Source organism: Austrofundulus limnaeus, unplaced genomic scaffold (genome assembly GCF_001266775.1).
Source record: "Austrofundulus limnaeus strain Quisiro unplaced genomic scaffold, Austrofundulus_limnaeus-1.0 Scaffold456, whole genome shotgun sequence".
Taxonomy (NCBI): domain Eukaryota; kingdom Metazoa; phylum Chordata; class Actinopteri; order Cyprinodontiformes; family Rivulidae; genus Austrofundulus; species Austrofundulus limnaeus.
This window is the reverse complement of record NW_013952858.1, coordinates 271,956-287,748: the sequence shown is the minus strand read 5'-3', so window position 1 is coordinate 287,748 and position 15,793 is coordinate 271,956. Positions and strand designations below refer to the sequence as shown.

General features: G+C 39.6%; 1 protein-coding gene across 1 annotated transcript in view; it reads right to left on the bottom strand.

The window, feature by feature from the left end:
- tgfbr3 (transforming growth factor, beta receptor III) overlaps positions 1-14,632 on the bottom strand; it is a 90,064-nt gene extending 75,432 nt beyond the window's left edge. Inside the window, exons 1-2 of the mRNA XM_014025102.1 lie at positions 14,438-14,632; positions 8,188-8,369 (exon numbers count right to left, since the gene is read on the bottom strand). Of these exons, the coding sequence (XP_013880556.1) occupies positions 8,188-8,248 (61 nt within the window). The 5' untranslated portion in view covers positions 8,249-8,369; positions 14,438-14,632. The remainder of the gene's footprint in view (positions 1-8,187; positions 8,370-14,437) is intronic.
- Positions 14,633-15,793: the final 1,161 nt, after the last annotated feature.

Below are 15,793 nucleotides of genomic sequence, written 5' to 3'. Positions count from 1 at the left end.
GCAAAATTCAGGCTTTTGAGTCCTGCCTCCATGTGACTGATACTCACATCACCTGGCTATCGTTCACACCTAATTAATACCTATTGTTAACAGGGGTGGAGTGATACTGCCTCAAACTCTCAGACTGAAGAAGTCTCTTGGAGGAGAGACGAAACGTTTCATTAAAGAAGAACCCGTCCAGAGGACCTATACAATTTTTTTCCTTTTGATTTTTTACCTGGATTACTGAGATGCATCAGGATAAAAATTAAAAGGTGCAATCTGAAAGGTAACAGATGTAGCATAAGACAAACATAGAGTAAGTATGCCAAAGCAGATTTTAAAGTGAACAATAATTTTGAAGGAACTCGGGGCTGCTGTAGCGGTGGTCTGTACCGCGGTTTCGTAATCCTGAGGCTGCAGGATTGAGCCCAGATTGTATCAGGAAGGGCATTCAGCATTAAACAAGTTGGCTCACTGTGGCAACCCCTGCAGAGGACAGCAGCTGAAAGAACAACATCAACACTTTTGCAGGAATTGAAGAGATCTAATGAGTTTCTAAGGAGAATTTTTATATTTAAGTGATGTAAAACTATTGCAAATCATTTGTGCGAGTTCACTCGCTGTGGTTAACACCTACAGAGGACAGCAGCTGAAAGTGAAGGGAAAAAAACATGTTAAACTATTACCAACTCAGCTGACTGTTCTGATTTAATAAGTACCGTATTTATTCGTGTATAATACGATCTCATGTATAATACGACCCCCCCCCTTTTTGTGAGCTTAAAAAGCATTAAAAATTAATCCTCAAACTACCTCCAATTTTATACAGACTTCAAGATTTTTCAGCCTTTGCAGTCTTTATACATATCAGTCAAATGATCATTGGACTGTTCATTTTATTTTAACAACATATGTACTAAAAGGTATTTTGACAACAAAGATATATCAGCTGTAGCAGCATCATATGAATTCTGGCATTTTACACATAGTCCGCCAGGATGCGCCAACACAAAAGTCAGAGACTTCACATGAGATTTGGACCATCTTGTGGGGGAAAAGCAGATTTCTTCCTACTCGTGCACGCCCCCTCTGGTGGGGAAACCTTTTTCAGGGATACAAACCTTTTCAGAACACCGGTAGACGGCCGCCATTACAGACGAATATTCAATTCAATTCAATTCAATTTATTGTCATTATACTGAAACAGGGTTGAACAGTGCAACGAAATGCTTTTAAGCTAGATCTCCACTGCAGTAACAAAGGACATAGTGCAGAAAAGACAAGACATAACGTGCATAAACATTAGACACAAACATTAAATACACAATCGTGTGTATGAAGTGAACTAGGTGTGGACAACAGACAGTCTATGATTGTTCAGGTTGTGGCTGGAGTGGCTGGGGTCACCAGTTTAACAGCACGGGGAAAGAAGCTGTTCTTGAGTCTGGTGGTTCTGGCTCTGATGATCCTGTACCTTCTTCCAGATGGCAGGGGTTGAAACAGGAAGTGGCTGGGGTGGGTGGGGTCAGAGGAGATACTGACGGCTTTCTTCACACATCTCTTGTTGTAGAGGTCCTGCATGGGTGGGAGGGCAGCTGCAGTGATGAACTGAGCAGTCTTCACTACTCTCTGCAGAGCCTTGTGTTCAGCAGCAGTGGCACCACCATACCACACTGTGAGACAGCTGCTCAGAAGACTCTCCACAGTGGACCTGTAGGAGGTGCAGAGTAGCTGCTGTGGCAGTTTAGCCCTCTTCAGATGACGGAGGAAGTGGAGGCGCTGTTGGGCTTTCCTGATAATGTGGGATGTATTCAGTGATCAGGTGAGATCCTGTGAGATATAAACACCGAGGAACCTGAAGCTGTCCACTCTCTCCACTAATGTCCCCTCAACACTCAGGGGTTTGTGCGCTCTACTCCCTCGCCTGAAGTCCACAATCATCTCCTTGGTTTTGCTGGTGTTGAGGGAGAGGTTGCTGGTGGTGCACCACTCTGCCAGGAGCTTCACTTCCTCCCTGTACGCCCCCTCGTCATCATTAGAGATATGGCCAATGACTGTAGTGTCATCAGCAAACTTGATGATGGTGTTGGTGCTGTGTTTAGCGAGGCAGTCATGAGTGTACAGGGTGAAGAGCAGGGGTGAGAGCACACAGCCTTGTGGGCAGCCGGTGCTGAGTGTGAGGGTGGGGGTGGGGGAGGTGTGGTCATCCATTCTGACTGACTGTGGTCTGCCAGTGAGGAAGTCCATAATCCAGCTACAGAGAGTTACTGATTCCAAGGGTGTTGAGCTTGGACACCAGTGTGTACCAGAACATGTGTTTGTTGTTGTTCCAACAGCGGCCCGGTCACACATTAATGTCATTAGTTCATTATCATTACTAAGTTGAAGGACTGCTTTTTTCCCCCTTTTTTCACATCATGTTGCCTGCCTGGATCTGTTACTATCTCGCTCTGAATCACAACAGTGTCACAGGTGAGCTCACTTCAGCTGCTTTTTACGACGCGGTCTCATTTCCGGACTGAGGCATTTAGTGAATGAAGCCAATATTTCAGTTAAAATACATAAGTAAAAATATTTATCCGAGCATACTACCCCCCAACCTTACGGAAGATTTTATGGATTAAATTTTATGCATTATACTTGAATAAATACGGTAGTTTCATTGCAAAAAATGTAGAGAATTAACTATAAAAGAAGAAAACAACACAAACTCAGCACTGACACAATAAATAGTCCACATTTCACTTTACATAGTGTTGTTAATTAAACTGAGGCAAAGCAACGGCTCCACACAGACACAGCCTCCTTCTTGACAGCACTGTTAAGATAAAGGCTTCACCATGGGGGGAGAGCAGACCTGTAATTAGACCCAGTCAGGACTCCCGTTGCTATGTAAACATTTCAACCACTGTCCCTAGCAGCACTGCCTCTGCTTCAGTTCCTCAGCATGAATCACGGGGCAACATCTGGTTTGGCGTGCTGGAAAGGGACTTTGTCGGTTTGGCACGCCGTCCGTGTGTGGAGTGTGTCGATCTGGACCAGACAACCCACACTCGCTCCTGCCTTTCTCCTCCCCCCGCAACTACTACCCCGACTCTCATATTACACAGAGATTGCACAATGCTTTCTGGCAGCCCTGACTTTTGTTGGACCTCAGAAAGGATTCAGAATATAGAGATGGAGCTTTTACCCGACCGTGGGGGGAGAAAAAACTATTACAACCACTGTTGGCATCACAATGACTATAGTCTGCCAAAAGTATACAAAAATCCAGACAGAAAGAATTTGTTTACTTTACCATAAAGCTAAAAAGTTGAGCATGTGGACTGAATATGAGCACAGCTCCAACCTTATATTTTTTACAACCTTTGTGGTGGCCTCTGCAAGACAAATTTGCTTCATCAGTTTTTAAGCTCCACTGAAATTAAATCCGGATAACAGATACAGCGCATGTAATCATAACCAGCATCCTCACCAGAGCTGTTCCCGGCAAGGGAGTCAAATTTGATATCTGGCATATCTCCTGAAAGACCTCAGCTAATTGCAAAATACAAAATCCGCCCAAAGAGCCAAGGCATCCCCTCCCCAAACTGTGGTTACAGCAAGAAAAGAGGAGAGGCAACCACGAAGTGGTAATGATAGAACGGAAAAAAATGCTTCAAACAGCAAAAAGCAGAACTAAGCAGCAGAGAAACATAGACGTTAAGGTCCTCTCAGACTGAATTCTAGGAGTTATGGGAGGTTCTGATCTTGCATTGCATTAAGCTGAGAGTAGAGTCTCTGCAGGCTAATCTAAACATTACATAAGAGCTCCGATGACTACTTTAAAGGGGTATGTGAGTGTTTACACAGATGCAGCAACACAATAGACATATAGAGTAAAACAAAAGATGCTGGAGTCAAATGTGACTGAGTATAAATAAGGGTTTTTAGAGAAAATAACAGTAAAAGACTGCAGTTTTAAAATCATTTTATGTTGAGAAATGCTGGACTTGTAGCTGTTTTAGTGAAATTTTAAATATAAAGTGATACACAGTCTCATACTGCGAGTTGTCCTTGGATGTGATCTCAGCTACATCCACATCAAATTTTAATTCAATATCTGTAAATTTGACCAACCAATGCACACTTTGGCTCTGACTAAAGTCGCTCAGATGTGGCAGCCATCTTTAATGAACTGACTCCATCCATTGACTAAAGAATTTGCATTTCCTGAGAAAATGCAGTGTGAATGCTTCATAGAGAATTATTTTAAAAGGAATTTAGCTGAAAAATTCAAAAAAACAGCTGAAATTAGAAGCTGGATGAAGTGCAATAAGTTGAAATTGAAAAAAAAAGACAGAATTATGGCTTAAAATGTGGAAAAAAAATCTAAATTCAGCATAACAGAAGCCAAAGGAAGCTGAAACTAGCACAAAGTTAAAAACACAGAACCAGGACAAAAGGTAAGAAGTACAGTTCAGATTTAGTAACATTTTGAAGTTTTATGGATGTTGAAGACAGCTCCATTCATTTTCGATGAAAAAAAATGCAGAATAAGCTAGATATCTTGAAAAGAATAAATTGCTGAAGTACCAAAACTTGTAGCTGGAATGTCCTGAAGGAGCCGAACGTTTTGATATATAAATTGTTTAAATAAAATAAAAATTGCGGAGCGAGATACGTGCCAAATTATATACAAAAGAAAAAATATTTCAACACTTTACAGATTTTCTATATAAAATCTGTTCAGTGGTTTGTGAGAAATCATGGTAACAGACAAACGAATATGCAGAAACGTGCAAAAACACCATCACCCACTCTGTTGTCAGCAGGTGATTATAATGTTTATGAAACAATGTAATGAATAGTTAGTTTTTAGTTGTTTAAAAGCCAAAGTTTTAAATTAAAGAGGAACGTTGTCAGTGAGTTAAAGCACTCACTGCCAATGCACTTTGGAGAAAAGGGCACTCGCTTGTCAAACTGTAAATATCAGTCCCTCGTGACCCAGTAAAACAATGCGTCCTGCAGTGTGAGGAAGAATTCAGAGGAAAACTTCATTCGGGACCTCATTGTGTTCTAGATCCTGGCATTGTGGAAGAATTGATGTTTGCTCTACCCACAACACAAACTCACTACACTGCTTTTGTCGGAGTAAAAGTCAGCTCTCTGGAGAGCCAACTAGATCTCTGGAGACTAGAGAAAAGTTTTTATATAATAACCCACGGCGGCAACCAGGCTGAGCATGAAAATACAAACCACCTTTGTTTGCTCTGTTTTAGGCCTTCTTACTGGTAATTATCCTTGTGCTGCCAAAGACAAACAACGTGGGATGTTGCAGCACAACGCTGGATAAATCTAAAAGCCATGTAAAGCTAATCTGTCCGAATATAACTTTTGGCAGTCCAAAAAGAGAATCCTAAGCAACACTTTTCACATGCTTTGTGCAAAGATTGCAACCAGATCAACATATTTTTTGCATCAAACTGTGGGCCCTGTTGTCAATCCTTGGTCTGTGGCTGTAATAACTTGGTCTCAAAACCACAAAGTAAAGAAATCCGCAGCAGATTTTGAAGACAGTGTGGACACCACAGCAGTGTTAAACTCTCCAACTGCATCTGGTGCTACTCCAAACTCCACCCACATCTACTGTAGTCATGAAAGATATGACCACAACCTCCAACAATTATGTGAAGCAATGTGGTTTTATTAGCTTTCAGAGCCAGTAGGTTCAGTTCAGATGGTCAAGACTAAATTCATCTTAAAAACTGTGGCATTAAACTGATGTTTTTTTTCCAGCACAGCGTTAATATTATTTTTGTTAAATGAATGGAGGTTGGTACAAATAATCCAACTCTCTTCAGAAGTTGATAACTTTGGGGTCCCACAAAACAAAAGTCAAGAAGTCTAACTATTTTGATGAATTGCTACGTATTTATGCACAAATTTCTTGAGTAAAGTGCGCAGATAAATGTGCTTTGTTTACATTGAGTGCGTACCTGCTTTGCAAATTTGCATATTTAAAACTGCTGGGTTAAACTCTTTCAAGTTACATCATATGACATTCATTCAGAATAAACATTTTTATATTTGAGTTCGCAATGAGCACCTTTAATAAAAGATGCACCGCTTCTTCTATCAGACAAATCTTTAATCATTTGCAGTCTCAAATTAAGCAGAAAAGGGAACTCTCACAGGAAGAGATCATGAGTCCACAAATTAAAAATTCAGATTCCACAATTAATCACATTAAACAGTTATTAACACATCATGAATTCATACAGCGCAACAATACAAATTTGAAGTAATGAATCATGTAAAAAATGACATTTCATGCAAATAAGCAACATAAAACATGAATCATTACACAAAATAATAAAGTTTAAGAGAAGAAAATACTGGATCAAAAGGAATGACATGAATTTTATATGAATTCCAGCTGAGATTCTTGAGTTACAGTGGTCCAACTGATTTATGACAACAATAAAATGAGAAAACACTCAAGTGGGTTTATAATTTTATAGACACTGAGTTGTGTGCATAACAATAGTGATTCAGTATTCATAGTGTTTTCCTGTTTTAGCTAGCCCTTTTCTACTTTTAGCATATTGCTAGCCAATTTGCTACAGTTGGCTTTAGCTAATCTTTTGATGTTTTTAGCTAGTGCTCTACTTTCAGCTAACATTTTGCTTCTTTCAGCTTTTAGCTAACTGCTTCTTTTAGCTTTAACAATTCTGTTTCAGCTTATAGTCATTTTTTTCTAATTCCCAGACAACCCCCCCAAAAAACCAGTAATTTTGTCACAATATGTATGAATATGGATATGAATATGTTTTATATAACCAGTAGCAGACATATATATGCTATTTTAAGATTTTACTCTGTGTTTTAAAAAATTAACTGAATCATTTAGATTTTTGTTTGTTGGATAGACAGAATTTTCCAAAGTGTACGCCTCTAAATTAAGACCCTGTTTGAATGAGAGTGGTCCCTGGAAACGTTAGCGCTTCAAGATACAGTCAGGGGTATGAGAAACAAAGCATTTAATGAGGAATACAGGAACCTTTGTTTGAACCAAGGATGAGGTTGGGTTGCTCCTGCATGTTGAAAAGACTCAAAACAGACAAAAAGAACTTTACTTTCTGATTGTTTTTCTGATGCTTGTGCAGAAAAACTATTGACTGCAGCTGAGGGTGGAGCACACAGCAACGTTTTTTTATGCACAACAGGAAGTGCCTGGAAGGTTCCACTGTAAGACTGGGATTCAAAACGTTTCAGTGTCAGAGCCTGAAGGCTGTGGTCATGTAAATAAACAGCTGAGCTGCAACATAAATGTTACAGTTTCACTAAAAACCAGATATACTGTAAGTAAACGTCCCCTAAATCAAAATTGGAGCAGCTGCCAGGTTGGATAAAAAAAGATCTTCAACAAGCAGCTTCCTTTTGTAACCAGAAAATAACAGGTGCAAAGTGACAAAACCACAAAAAGTACAAAGTGGTGAATACACAAACAATCGACAGTAAAAAGTTGGTGCAAAGGTGTTGCATGTTGCTTGTTTCATTACATGCTGACAACGACCTTGAGCCAAAATGTGTTAATCTTTCGCATCCATAATGAATGAAAAAGGCTCCTTGAAGAGTAATGGTTATATAACTTGGTGTGTTTGACGCCCTTTCATAAATGCACACCCTCATTGAGTGTTGCTGTTGAAGCAACAGATACAGTTCAAGAAAAGTTTGAACTCCTGCTTCAACTTTTAAGATTAAATGAGTAAGAAAAAAATCCTTCACATTTATCATCCTAGAAAAATCAATATTTTCATTGAGCAGATGAGCAGAGCAGATTGGGGTAACTTATGAAAACAGTGTATAAAAGCCTCTATAGCCATTTTTATGGTTATTTTCAACATCACAGTCTCATTCCACCCAATCTGACAGGCTTGATGTATCTTTTTTAAAACTGAACTTGTCAGCACCTTCGTGAATACAAATCCTTCTTACTCACGACTCTGACATGCACTGTCTAGAAAGGACTGCAGGGAGAAAGAATGGAAAATCCCATGGCACGAGCAAACTAGGGATAGCCTGGCAGCACAATGTAATTAACCATCAGTAAATACCAGTAATTGCTGACAAAGATATTGCATGTGCTTGTCTCCGATTAGTCGAGTTATTTGCATGGATGTAACTGAACGTGTCACGTGTGCAACAGTAGCGTAAACTTACTTGCAGACGTCAGGCAGCACACAGCAAGAAGTGCCAAAGGAATGAGGAATCTTGGAGCCATGTGACTATTCTGCAGCTCCCAGTATGATGCAAAATGGGAAAACTCGTCCTTTTTTTTCAGGTTTCCACAGAGGTTTTCCTCCCTGTAAGCGGCTCTACAGGAAGTCACCTTCAAGCTCCAGCTGCAAAGTGAACAAAAATAGAAGACGTCAGCCAAAAAAGGAAGGTTAACCTGGAGCATGGACAAACAGCAGGGAGTGGAGCTCTGCTTAATATACGCTGAAGGAGTGATGAAATGAGACAAGAGGAGCGGCCATTTGCAGCGCCGCAGATTATTTTGGGAGGTTGATTCGGGGTCTTGCGTGCTTCAAAGAACCACGCTGCAAACACCTCCCCGAGTCGACCGCAGGTCAGAGTGTGTGACGAGGGCATGGACTGACTGAAGCGGGGGGTGTGAAGCACTTTGGAACATGTCACACTTTATTAAAACACATTAACTGAGAGCATCAGGAAACACAGTGACTCACTGTTGGGGTCTGAAGTAAGCAGCTTAATCTCCTCAAACCAATCAGCAGAAACCTGCCTGAAGCTTTAACTGTAGCCCCAAACACTGCTATCGATATATAAATACAACAATGATATACATTAAATAAACAAAAATATACATACTTTATATTTCAGAACACTGTTTTTCTTCAGACACAAGAAAATAACTCCTTGAAGAAATATTGCAAAGTTGTATCTGTTCTGGTTAAACTTTGTAAATACCATCATGTGCAATACTGCAATTTCTTCTATGACTCTCAGCTACTACCACATCAAATTCTAGCCTAAAATCTGTCACTTTGAATAGGTTACAACTATTTTTATGCTGGCTAAGATCAGTTAACTATGGCATCTATCTTGAATTGAATTTACTCCAAAAGCTGATCAGTTGTATAGATGTATACCAAATAATTACTTCCTGCCAGTTTCAATACAATCTGTCCAGTTGTTCATGAGATATTTTACTGACAGACAGGCAGAGTTGATTCCAACAGTATGGCTAGTGATGTGCAGATCGATACTGAAATAATCGATACTACCGATACCAGAACTTTATGCTCTAGAATCAATACTAAAAACAAAATATCGATACTTTAGTTATTTCACATAATGTGTATCATTAACAGGAAAATAGTGGAAAATAACGAAACTATTCAAATTATGTCTAACTCATATGTGGTTGGAGGAAACTACTTTTTCTTCTGCTTGAGTAATGCGTAAGCACAGTGGCACGTGTTCAGGCAGTCACTCAGTCTGTAGATGTACGGCAGGTCATTTTAACATAAAATCTGCTTTGTCTGAGTGACTGGAATTACATTCTAGATGAGGGGTTCCCGAACTTTTTCATGCCATGGCCCCACAAACAGCATTAGCTCTGGCCAAGGACCTTCTTGCAAACCCACAAACAATGCTACAAAATGTACAAAGTAACAACTTTTAGAATATTTTTCTCACTTTTATTCACTATTCAAAAATTATTATATTTCTTTAGAATAAGAATTTAAAATTGTGCTAAACAAATGTAGGTTTAGGTTTAGAAAGACTTTCAAATTAAATGAATTACTATGTCATGTATTATTTATAAAGCGGTTATTTGAATGACACTACTTTTTAAGATTTACCAGACGCATTATGTGTGTTATCACAAAGTATCAATATTGGATCAGTATCAAAGATACCAGCCACATTTTACTTGGTATCAGTAAGAAAATTGGCAGTATCGAACTAGTAATGGCAAAGTTTTAAAGAGATCTTGAATGATCACCCACGACTTGTTGTACGTGTTGGGAATGACTCTTGACTAATAACAAGGTTTTAACTCATTATATTTAAAACTTAGGTCTGAGGGATAATTCAATAATGATATATAACGCAACAGAAACATGTTCAATATCAATAGAAAACATGTCCATTATCAATAATAGTTATTAACTGCTAACAGGTAGATAATCTTCTGATAAAATAAGCTAGGAGCTTTCAGCTAAACAACACCAGGAAAGCTAAGATTCACCTTCAAAATAAAAGCTTCAAGATGTTAATGGACAACAAATGCCCTCTAAAAAACAACTCTTTCATTTAAAATGTGTAAGCTGGGGTTTCTTTCTCCGTCTTGTCGGCACATTCGAGTGATAGTGCGCTAGCCTGCTGGACCGGTCCACCATCGTAGGGTTAATATGAAGTTAATTATTGATTTATGATGTTGTTCCACACAAATGAGGCATCTAAAAACTGAAGGAGGCATCAATACGTTGCCCAAACAGCAAAACTCCTGCAACTAAACAAGGTAAGCTAGCAAAAACCTGTGGAGTAACGTGAAGTAGCAGTTTCCTGTTTCACCACCGTGCCTCACATCCTCTTAAAACTTAAAAAGAACGGCATGGAGGGAAAGGAGAAAATGAGGCAACAGCCCGAGTGGAAATTGTGGATAAAAGAGGAAAGTTCACGTCACCGGTTTGGCAGTTTTTGAGATACTTTAAGCTCGACAAGAGTCAGATCAGTGTTGTCTAAAACTAATCAATAATTACTGATATCGACTGATACGAAACGCTTATATCGTGATAAGTTTTTCAGCCATATAACCAGCTCTAGCCTGAGTCATATTTTGGTGTTTGATAAAGTTGCTTAGCAGTGGCGGCCATATTGAATGGGTTTACCTCCAAAAGTGAAGATGTACATCCAGTGATGAGTTTGTGAGTGTTAAATTAAAATCCAGCCATTGATGCATGAGAAATGTTTCTTAAACTACAAACAAACACACACAAGCAATAAACATTATTGTCTTCCCCTTTGGTGGCGGGAGACGAGCAACTCTGATGTCAATCTTTCTGCTACACAAACAATTTTCATCTGGTTTTAACCTCAATGGTATTTATTCTTGTTCTCAAAGCAAATAGTCACGCACTAACTTCAACTGAGGCTCCACATATTCTGCAACCACAAGCGAAACATTTTTTTACTTTAAAAAAAATGCGGTCGACCCAAAAACTCTTCCTCCGAGTGATATCTGATGTCTTCGAGACGACACAGGCTGTAATACCAGTCGAATGTGAAACCGGGTTGTGAAGATGCTGCGGCAGGAGCCCCACATGTTCACGTCTCAGAGGCCGTGTCTCTGAGCGGGCTGGAGGAGGCACACGTGCTTCTCTGTGACTCGCGGCGAACCGGAGACAGCGCGCATGGGAAGTGATGCACAAAGCGCCGAGGTGCAAGCAGCGTTCACAGAACAAAAAGGCCTTTCACTGCGCGGCAGCTGGAGGGGCTGGGGAGTCATTTAGGAAGATCTTTACAAATATTACACTTTCAGCTCAACAAACAAGTGCCCTCGGTTTGATTTACGATCCTCCTTGACTTTCACCTCTTGACTGACTAAACAAAAGTAAGCTGTGGCGTAATACCTTAGGGAAGGCAAACCAAATCAAAGAAAAGAGAAACACAACTTCTGCTGCACTTCTGATTGGAAAAACAGATCTAAAGAAATGAGAGGAATGGCATTCCTGTTACATCAAAAGATTTGAGCATTTCTTTTTTTGCCTGCTGCCAAAGTTGAAGCAGCTATACTGTTTTTATCCGTGTTTGCTTTGTTAGCAAAATATCTCTTCAAATCAGATTAGAATGAAACTCTGAGAAAGTAATCACTGGATGTGCCACTTTGGCTTGATCATTTTTGGCGGCAATAATATGGCAACCACAACCACTAAGCATCCTGAGCAAACACAAAAAATGGCTTACCAACATTTTTACAGATAATGAGCTAAAATTGGGTTTGACAGACTCTAAGCAGTAACACATCTCACAAGGTCTCACAAAATTATAAGGCTAATTACAACTCTGTCTCATAACATAACCTTCTATTAAACTCTGGGTGATATGCATCCTTTTAATGGTCTACAACCTACAGAACAACAAATCATTTCTTTTCAACTTTGACCGTTTAAGATGAACAACTGTTTTGGCCAAAGAAGATCTGGAAAGTCCATCAGAGCGTGCAGAAGCCTTGAACGGGGAGTACTGCATGTTGCTGAAACCAAGCTGCATATTTGTGGTGGTTTCAGTGTTGAGGCTTGACTTACATAAGTGTCATCAAGAATGCACTCACCACACTTCCATGTTTTTATGACCAGACTGTACTGACTTTGTTGCTGTCATCAGAAAGGCAGCCATCATCATCACAGCCGCTTTTGTTTTACCTCTACTGTCACATACTACTTTTAAACATAAACAAATGTGTTATCGTTCGTGCATACAATCAAATACAATTTTTATTATTCTGCTCGCAGAACTTTGGATCATAAACAGCAACAAAGATTTTAAGTCAAGGAAGTTAATCCAATCGGGGTGTAAGAAAATATTGATACACTGAAATATCGCGATATTTCATTTCCCGATACTGTGTCGATATTCTAAAGCCCTGTATCGATAATTAATTAAGGTTTATAAAGTCAACTTTCTTGCCAACCGTTCATTTTTATGTTGTAGTTCAGCCTCTGACCACTAGTTGGCAGCAGTGAGCCAGCCATTTGGCTCCTCTACCTCTTGAGCGCCAGAGAGTAAGAGAGCATTAGCATTGTGAGTAAACATTAGCTTTTCTTTTCTTTTTTTATTTCAGTAAGAGGTTTTTATTTAATAGAATTTTTGGACAAAAAAATCACAATATATCGCCTTGCTTACAGTATCGCAATATATTGGGATATATCGTATCGTGACCCCCTGTTATGATATGTATCGTATCGCCAAATTCTTGCCAATACACAGCCCTATAATCCAATGATTACTTTCTGGAAATCTCAGAGATTTTAACCGGTTCAAATCAAGTTTGAACAAATCACATATTGACACATGACTGCAATAAAGTTTAGGTTGAATTAGCGGAACTTTTTACCATTAGGTGAATTAACCCAGCTGGTTGAGTTTTCCAAATAAAAGCATCTGTTTGTTTTTTTTTAATCACCCACAGCTAACTTTATTTATGGTTTTGCTTGTGTAGAGTGTGCGCATGTATGTTTGTGGTTTCCAGCATAATATCTGAACCACTGGATGAGTTTTATTGAAACGTTCAGAAGCTAATAAGACGATGAAATTCTTCTATACCAGTGTTTCCCAAAGTTGGGGTCAGGACCCAAAGTGGGGTCCCGAAACGTCAAGGTGGGGTCCTGAAAAGATTTTCTGAATTAATTACATTTTTGCCTTAGTTGTTACAAAGGAGTGAGGTTAGTATATTTAAAATGGATAAATGTAGAATAATAAATATTATTACAATGCCCATGTTTTGTTGACCTGATACAAATGTTTGGAGGCACTCTTCTACTGTTTTGTACTATTTTGTGGGTCAAAAACTGAAAAGCTTGGGAACCACTGTTCTATAGGGCCCCCCGGTGCGACCATATGTTTGTGTTGGAATTCAAATAACACTAATCTGCAGACAATGAACTCTTACAGGCTTGCAACTTAGCACAAAAAGTCAGTAAATTAGAGTTTGGTAGATTATTTCCTTGTTGTAACAATGCTTCTTGATAATAAATCTTATACCGTTGGAAAGCCTGTTAATGTCTCTTTTAAATGGTGCCACATTTGTAAGGATCGTGCATTTGTGGGATGAGCAGTAGAGCTGAGTGTGTGGGTTGTGCACATGCGCAATTTGCCAAAGCTTCTCTGTGAAACAGATTATTCTGTTTTTGTTATTAATTGTTTTCAGCTTCCGGTCCCCTCAGGCGCTGCCAATCAGGTGCCCGCTATAAGGTTTATTGTCGAGAAAGTTACAACAAAGAAATAATCTACCAAACACTAATTCACTGGCTGTGCTGAGTTGTGTTTGTTGACAGATGAAGCAAAGCAGTGCAGCCATGCTGCTGCTCTGTCAGTCACGGTTCAGCCCAGCAGCAGCAGCAGCAAAGTTCACAAACCTCCATCCTCTTCTCTATAAACACTTACTGAATATTTACTCCAGAGTTTGTTTTTCCTCCGTTCACAAATAATAAAAAAAAACGAACAAACCGTGATAATGCGGACAAGTCAGAGACTGTAGATACAGATGTGAAATAACAGCATGTCAGCGGGTTCACAGCCAGATGTTCGGCTACATGAAGTTACAACAGCTAGCTAAAAAAGTATGTTTTAGTGGAAAGTGTTTTCATAAACTGGTCTACGAGATGAGAATAATTAACCGCTAAAGAAGAGAAAGAAGAAGAGGAGGAGGAGGAGGACTTACCATGAAGTGTCTTCAGAAGAAAAAAAACTTTGGTTAAAGTCGCTCCGCTGTGATGTGAATATAAAGCCGTCCCTTTACGGGAGGAGGGAAGACCGCTGCAATAAAAGCTGTCGCCTCGTAGGAGTGTAACAACAAACAGCCCCCGCTAAAGTTTTACCACTTCGAGAGCGACTATCTTCTTATCCTTTTTTTTTTTTTAACTGCGGGGCTTCGTGTAGAGAAGGGGCGGGGCTTGGAATGAGGGGGCGAGCTGAGCGCGAGGAGCTGCTACAAGGGAGCGCGCGGACCCGGTTGGGAAGAAGCACTGACAATCCGGGCACTTTGCAAAACCCATCATCAACATTTAATTAAAACCTACCTGTATTAGTTTAAATTGTCTCGTGCGCATGCGCAGAATCGTTGCAGCCTTCCACATCCTGCAGGGTTTGTTATATAGGTCAGCCTTATCACTGCGGGGAGATGCCTGCAAATATATCTGAGTGATCAACCGCCCTGCTGCAAACAAAACAATGCTGACTTGAAAGTCTTCTGAGTGATGAACATTCTGGAGATCTCAACTCTGACAGCTTTAAGAACAGGAGTAAATGTTTTATGTTGAAGTGATTTTTGTCCATGTCTTTGCCTGTGTCTGTTAGGAAAATATGTCTTCAACCACTGGACGCACTTTAATGTACCATGTAATAGTGCAGTTACAGCCTCATCAAATTTTATCTCAACCTCTGTAAAACTCACTGAATATATAGCATTTTATGTGTAAGCTGTGGCAGCCATGTCAATTGGGTTAATCAGATGTGGATATACATGCAATAGCCTGTATGCCACGGTCATTAGTGACGTATTTCCGGTAAAGTTCTTGCCACTCTCCTCCCTTCCAGGCTGTGTCCAAATCGACAGTCCGGGTCCTCCGGAGGACCCAGACTACCCTGTCGAGGTGGGCCGGGTCCTTGGTAGACCGGGAAGACCAGAAAAAAAGAGGCTGTGAATTTTGGATGGTCTAGCCTCCCCTCCACCCCGGCGTACGTCATGTCACCTAGCAACCATGACGATGCTAAACAGAAGCAAAAATAGATCAAAATTAGAAAAATATTGATATATTAGCATTATTAATATCACAAAACAATAAAATTAACTTAAAGGTAACATTTGAAGAACTAATTTACCCGCTGTAGGTGCATGTTTGTTTCGCGTTTTTTTATGATAAAAATAATATTTAAAAACATGTCTATACAAATGATAAAAGTATTACAATTGCAACTGCTAAAAAAATTCTTATGGATGTCAAATTTCTGTGCTAACTGTTCAAATGAGGTGAACTTATTGTCTATATAAAGATCATTTAGAGAAGTTATTCCCTTT